This window comes from Cajanus cajan, chromosome 4 (genome assembly GCF_000230855.2).
Source record: "Cajanus cajan strain Asha chromosome 4, NIPB_CcT2T_4, whole genome shotgun sequence".
NCBI lineage: Eukaryota > Viridiplantae > Streptophyta > Magnoliopsida > Fabales > Fabaceae > Cajanus > Cajanus cajan.
In genome coordinates this window covers 909,770-917,162 of record NC_138520.1, presented here as the reverse complement: position 1 = coordinate 917,162, position 7,393 = coordinate 909,770, and the positions used below count along the sequence as shown (strand labels likewise).

The window sequence follows — 7,393 nt, the reverse complement described above, 5'->3', positions numbered from 1 at the left end:
TGTGGTTTGTTGCGAATTTCCTTGCGAAACTCGGCATGCTCCTTCATCTGGATGTACCCAGTAGCGCGAGCTCGGAGCTCGTCCATGTCGGGAGGGGGTCGTCGGCAAAGGCTGTCGACGAAAGGTCCTGGCTTCAACGCGATGAGCATGGAGTGCAGTGCTACCTCGGGGTTCAGATTCTGGATCTTTACCGAGATGGCAGCGAATCGTTCCATGAACGTTCGGAGTGGTTCATCGTCACCCTTTCGAAGACTGGCCAGGGCAGCTGATGTTATGTGATGAGGTCGGCTCGTCGCATACTATGCTGTGAACCGTCTGACCAGGGTGTCGAAGCTGTCAAGTGACTCGGCAGGTAGCTGGGTGTACCAGTTGAGCGCGGCCCCTTTGAGTGAGGTTGGAAGAACCCTACACAGAATAGCATCGTTATTAGTGTAGAGGTTTACCTGCGTTGTATACAGGTCGATGTGCTCATCCGAGTCCGTCGTGCCGTTGTAACGGTCGAGGTGGAGAGGTTTCCATCCGTGAGGGAGCGGCGTCTCCATGATGCCATCTACGAAAGGGTGACGGCGGAAGGTTGCTTGATCCCCCGTGACATGAGTAGGGGCCTTGCTGAGTTCATGGGCCGACTTGTTCGTCGGTGCATGAGACCGATGCGTGGCAAGTCGTGGAGTCGGTGCCCTAGTCACAGTTCGGGGCTGAGAGACCGAATGCCCTTCTTCCTCGTGGAGGTTGCTCGCCTCAGGAGGATGATCAAAGGGGCGTCGAGGGAGCTGGGCGCGAATCCGCTCATTTTCAGTGCGTAGTGCCGCTAGATCAGCTTCATTGGCGGTCCGCATTGCGGCTAGGTCGGTTTCGTGCTTGGCACGCATGTTTTACAGATCGACGTCGTGTTGTTGCCGCATCTGTTCGACCTGTTCGATCAGCCTTGTCAATGCCGCTTCGTTGTCCATGCTTGTCGTGCGATCTGTGTCGTCTGTTGCGCGTCTACTATGGCTTCGGGTGAATACCATAAGCGTGGCCGATAAGAGCTATCTTGATCGGCCCCACGGTGGGCGCCAAATGTTCTTACCAGAGATCTGCTGTAGAGATGATCCGCCTAGTAAGATTGGTGAGCCTCCTTTACTGGTACGTTGGTATTCCAAGATGGGGGTGATACCTGCAAAAGAGACTCCGATGCTAAAATTAGGGTTTGTGTGAATATGAGTCTCGTATAAGTAATGCACGTACCTTGGTGTGAATTAGGATTTTGTTGGGCCTTGGGCCTGAGATCAGTTTATGACCTAATTAGATAGCGAGCCGATGTCGCCTAGCGCGTGTCCGAGGTCGCTCCGCGCTGTGATGCCGAGATCGAGCTCGGCATAGTGGTACGGATAGTACAATAATTAAATTTATACAGGTTGAATATTATTTTAAGTTAAGCTGATCTGACCTATATTATTTTTGTATTATCATTTTTTGGTCCAATATGACTCATGTCGGACCATCAAGACAAATTGACTTAATTAAAAAATTAAATATAATTTAAAAAAAATTATAATAAAATTAATTGATACTAGCTATATACTAGTTACAAATGAGTAATCATTCAATCACATTTATATAACTTTAAGTAGTCATAGATGTTTATATATTAGAAGTCAAACATATTCTACCTTAAATAGTAGTTAACAATTTTTTTAGATTTTATTTTTTAATTAAAAATATTTTATTGCAATCAACTGTTGAAGTGTTTTTACAATTGAGTTTAAAATCAAGATTTAACACTTTATTTATTACCCAAATCCTCCAAATTCAACATAAATATATGAAAGATCAGGCTTGATAATATAACTAACAAGTACATCTCTATAAGTCTTAGGATCAAATTTCACTACTTCAATAAACTTTGTTATTCAACATGACTCAAATATCTTGGTACTTAGTAGATCCAATACATTTAATAATATAATGTCTTAAATGATTGATACCTAGAGCTGTCAAAACAGGCCAACCCGGCCCATGTGGGCTGGCCCACCTTGACCCACTTTAAAAACGAACCAACCCAACCCAGCCCACTTGTGATTTTCTATAAAAAAAATTGGTCCGGCCCGACTCACCACGGGTTGGTGAGTTATACAGGCCAGCCCACCAACCCACCAAAAATTAAAAAAAAAATATCAACAAAATTCAAAATTTTAAATTAATTATAAATTAACATAATAGTCATAAAATTAACATCATTAATACTCATAAGTCAATATTCATCATACAAAATTAAATACAAATCATGATAAAAGTCTAAAATAAAAATTTTCAATATCTCATCATACAAAATGGAAAAAATTACTTATTTTAGTGAAATTTGGAGGGAGTCTCAATAAATGAGATATAAGATGCATAAAATCTACGATTTTCAATTAGTTTCTGTCGATAATAAATATAGTGTTAGAAAGAGTCTTAAAATTTTTAACTATATATCATTTTCAGTAGTTGATGCTCATGTTAGGAGGATTAGCGTTTAGCAGTAAACAAAAGCATATATCAAGAACTGAACCAGAATTCCCAAGTGGCTGATTAATTCAGCGATAACAATTGCTTAATTAACACAACAATTGTAGCTGTATGTAAGTTGAATATATCTGTGCATATCATTAGACACCAAAGAGAGTCCAATGGAAGAAAAACAGGTAGTTTAATCGCAATGATCATTAAAGTGATATTTGGAAGTGACACATCACACGGTCGCAATTAACGATATGAAAGATCGTCATGGGTAGAATTTCATTGCAATTGCGACACAATGAAGTTGCTCTCCACGGTCACTGAGACCAACAGCTTAAATTGTTCATCGCACATTAGAGACTGGGGAATAATTACAATTTACAAACTCTGTAAAAATCGTCACTTGCCTCGGTATTCAATGACATAGTTATATCGTTATAGTTATAAACTTATAGTGTTTATGTATTCTAGCAAAAAATCCCAGCAGCTTCATATAATTCGAGCGCTTCCTGTTTTTCTTCAATTAAATCCATGTGGCGCTTCACATGGTTTAATTGAGACTAACAGATTAAAGATCAACTAACGACAATAACTAATGTCTACTCTGACATCAAGTTTGAATAACTGATGCATGTGTCGTAAAATTGATAGAACAGATTAAATCACTAAATGTGATGGGGTGTCGTAAAATTGAGTTGGCTCAGGTGATCGAGGGGGATATACAGTCTAACGTTCTTAAATGTACAAATCAATGGAACATAAATTTGTACTACTACTAGCACCCCGCCCTTTTTTATTTTCGTTTTTTAAAGTATTCTTTCACTTCCTAGACATAAACCCTTTTTCTTCGAGACAATATGTGTTAAGTAACAAATTATATCTGAAAAAACCTTTCCAATATAGAAAATACGAGTCACCTCTCTTTTAAGGGGATTTTTTTTATATATAAAATAATAGATATTGAAGATGACATCTATAAGACTATCAATAAATGTGGAAGTTACATATACATTTTAACTAATAATAAAGTAAAAGTCGGAAATTACTTGGGCTCCCAACCAACCTTAATGTAACATAACCAGTTTTTTTTTTGTTCTTTTGGTTAAAAAAAGTGAACAATTAAGTAGCTTGTAATATTGTACAAATGTTTATTATAACTTTTTGGTAGGTTGAGACAGATACTGTACATAAATCTACATTTAGCATGCGGTTGAGGACTGATGCATTGAATGATAAAAGTCATTTACTGCTGGCTTGCACGTTAATATCATTTCCCTTTAAGCATCCAAGTCACGTAAGGGCCACTAGCCCCACGTACGTGCCTGCTTGATTAGGAGTCGGTGAGCCATCCAAGTATGAATATGATTGTTATAAATTAAGCTTGGGAATCTCAATCTGCATCTCTCAATTCCAAGACTGCCTCATTCTTCTGTTATTGTTTATTGGCATTGGGATCCATATAACCGCAATTATATACCAATGCGAATTTTCATGGAGCGCCAAGGAGCACTTGCGTGCCTCTGGTTGTTGTCTGTGTTTTTAGTGGTAAGAGGCCTCAACAATGGTGACCACAGGACAGTCGAGGTAGTTGGCCTAGGAGAATGCGCGGACTGCAGGGAGAACAATATTAAGACTAGTCACGCTTTCTCAGGTACAATATAAGTTGTCTCATAGTGGTACATTGAATATGTTATATGTATTGAAAATGTTAATTAATTATTTCATATACATAATATTGTTTGTAGGGTTACGTGTAACGGTAAATTGCAAGTCACCACATGGAGAGTTCAGAACGAGAGGGGTTGGTGCCCTTGATGAATATGGAAACTTCAAAGTATCCCTTCCACAGGACATGGTAGAAGATGGTGAGCTAAAAGAAGATTGCTATGCCCAGCTGCATAGTGCATCAGCTGAGCCTTGCCCTTCCCATGGCAACTCCAAAATAGTGACAAAGTCAATATCTGATGACAAGAACAAACACACCCTTGGACCAGCTGCTGGAAAACTCAGATTCTCGTCAGCTTTGTGCACTTCAGCCTTTTTCTGGCATTTCTTCAAACACCCTAACTTCCCCTTCCCTCCTAAAGACAATGGGAAGCCACCTGTGGCAGCAGTGCCAGTGAAAAAGAAACCCCCAGCAGCAGTGCCAACGTATAAGAAACCTCCTTCTACTTCTACTCCATCTCCGGTTGTAAAGAAACCATGCCCACCAAAGAAAAAGACACCTTCTCCCACTCCCATTTACAAGCCACTTCCTCCTCCAACTCCCATTTCCGATCCCCCTCCCACTACGCCACCATTTTTTAAATTCTTCCCTCATCCTTTCCAATTCAAGAAGCAGCCCTGTCCACCTCTTCCCAAGATGGAACCTCCAAAGTACTTTTACCAACACCCTTGGTTTGGAAACTGGCCTCCCTCTCACTCATAAGTCATAAACTATATTGGAGTGTAAGACGCGTACTTGCATCTTTTCTATCTATTACTTTTGTGTTACCAAGGACGTACGTTGAGATTGATTAGTTCCGAATAAAGTCCATATCCGTGGATAGAGAATGTCAGCTATGAGAATAGAGAAAAACAAATGATGAAGCAGGGTCGTTTAGTTTGAGGTTTGTTGATCAAGTTGAATGTGTTACGAGTGAAGATTTATCTGTTGATGTTGTAGACGTATATATAATATAAATGCTTTATGAACCATATGTATTGTATGGTCATCATATCTAGTTTTTTTTGGTAACGTTATTCCTGCTGCCTAAACTGTTAGGTTGACAATGAAGACGGTCATCTCTCAATGAGTGCTGAGTGTACTTGTGATGCAAGGCTGCTAATAAGTAATAATTTTGATTAAATATATTTTTTAATTTTTTTAATTAATTTTACTCCATAAGTTTTTACCAATTTTTATTTTTATCCTTTAAATTTTTTCTTCGATTAACATTTTGGTCCCAGACATAAAAATTCATTGTTTATAAAGGATAATTTTAGGAACTACAATCTTTTAAAACTAAAGGAAAATATAAACTTTTGTTAATTAATTAACAAAAGTTTAGGAACTACAAACATATTTAATCTTAATAATTTAACACATTTTTTTTTCTAAATTACTTTTATCCATACTTTTCCTTCTCATTCTATAATTAATAATATTCTGTTTTAATATTTATACGTATCATTTTAATATTATTATTGTATCTGTTGTTTATTGCTATAAGAAATAAAAAGGAAATTTATTAATTTATAAAATAAATAAAAGTAAACAAAAATTAGATATATATGAACTAAAATATAAAAAAAAATAACTATAAAGGTTATTATATAATTTATGACACTATAGGACGACAACAAAATAATTAAACCTTGACTTTTCTTTGCTACAACAATTAGGACTAACTTAAAATACTACTCAAATTTCTCATCACTAAATTAACTTGAAATTTTTAAATTACTTAATTAGAATATGTCAGGTGTAAAAAAATATATATGTCAATGTGCTTTTATATTGATATTTTACGTTTATTATAAAATTAATTCTTCTGAGAGTAGAAGTGGAAATTTTTTTATCATCGTACATAAGAGGAAATATGACTAATAGTAAATTAAAAATAAAAACACGAATAATAGTAAACTAAAATTAAAAACCCGAAACAACTTAGAGATATTCAAGTTTTTATTTTAAATTTTTTTAAAAAAATACTAGCTCTTAAAATAATCTAATAAAAAAATCATTTTTAAAACAAAATATTTAAATAAAAACAAGGAACAAGTTGGACGGGTCCATCAAGCTAATGGCATGTTTGAGCCTAATAGATATTATTTCGATATATTTAAAAAGTCAAACGTTTTTAAGTAGTGTTATTTCTTATTTAAAAAAGTTAAGAATGAATTAATTTATAGTTTATCTTTCTTCTCAGGAAAGACTAGTGAAATTGACAAAAGAACTTATTAAATTTCATAAAAATAATACTAATAGTATCACATGTTTGATTGTAAACTTTTTATAATTATTTATGTACTGACCGTACCCGGGTTCCGAGCCCGGATTAGCGATACAAAGTCACCCCGGGCACACGCTGAGCGACATCAGCTCGGTATTTGGGCAGATCATTCCCGAATCCGGGGATCTCGTCCCAGATCAGAACCGCCCTCCAATTATATCATATCATATCTCATCATATCATATCATATCATATCATATGATATCTTATCATATCATGTCTTATCTTATGCCCAAGGCCCAAGACAACCCTAATTCACACAAAGGTATGTGCATTATTTATATGAGACTCATACTCCCACAAACACTAACTTTAGCATCGGAGTCTCTTTTGCAGGTACCACCCCCATCTTGGAGCACCAGCGTACCAGTGAAGGAGGCTCGCCGATCTTACCCGGCGGATCAGCTCTACAGCAGATTTCCGGTAAGAACATTTGGCGCCTACCGTGGGGCCGATCAAAACCAGCTCTTATCGGCCATTCTTATGGTTTTCACTAGAAGCCATAACAGACGCGCAACACACGACCAAGATCGCTCAACTACCATGGATAGTGATGCAGCAACATTGAGGAGGCTGATCGACCAGGTCGAACAGATGCGGAAACAACACACCGCCAACCTATAAAGCATGCGTGCCAAGCACGAAACTGATCTAGCAGCAACGCGCACCGCTAATGAAGCCGACCTAGCGGCACTACGCGCCGAGAACGAGCGCATTCACACCCAACTCCCTCGGCGTCCCTCAGATCAACCCCCTCCGCAGAGTAACCTGAATAAGGACGAAGGGCACTCGGTTTCACAACCGCCAACACCGGCTAGGGCACCGACTCCCAAGCCTCCCACACATCGGTCTCACGCGCCGATGAACAGGTCGACGCACGACGTCAGCAACGCCCCTGCCCACGGCACGGGGAATCA

General features: G+C 38.2%; 1 protein-coding gene across 1 annotated transcript; it reads left to right on the top strand.

Annotated features, from left to right (window-relative positions):
- The first annotated feature begins 3,871 nt into the window (after positions 1-3,871).
- Positions 3,872-5,198, top strand: LOC109802973 (proline-rich protein 4). Its single transcript, XM_020364416.3, has 2 exons — positions 3,872-4,132; positions 4,227-5,198. The coding sequence occupies exons 1-2, from the start codon at positions 3,961-3,963 to the stop codon at positions 4,907-4,909; spliced, it is 855 nt and encodes a 284-aa protein (XP_020220005.1). The 5' UTR covers positions 3,872-3,960; the 3' UTR covers positions 4,910-5,198.
- The last annotated feature ends 2,195 nt before the right edge of the window (positions 5,199-7,393 follow it).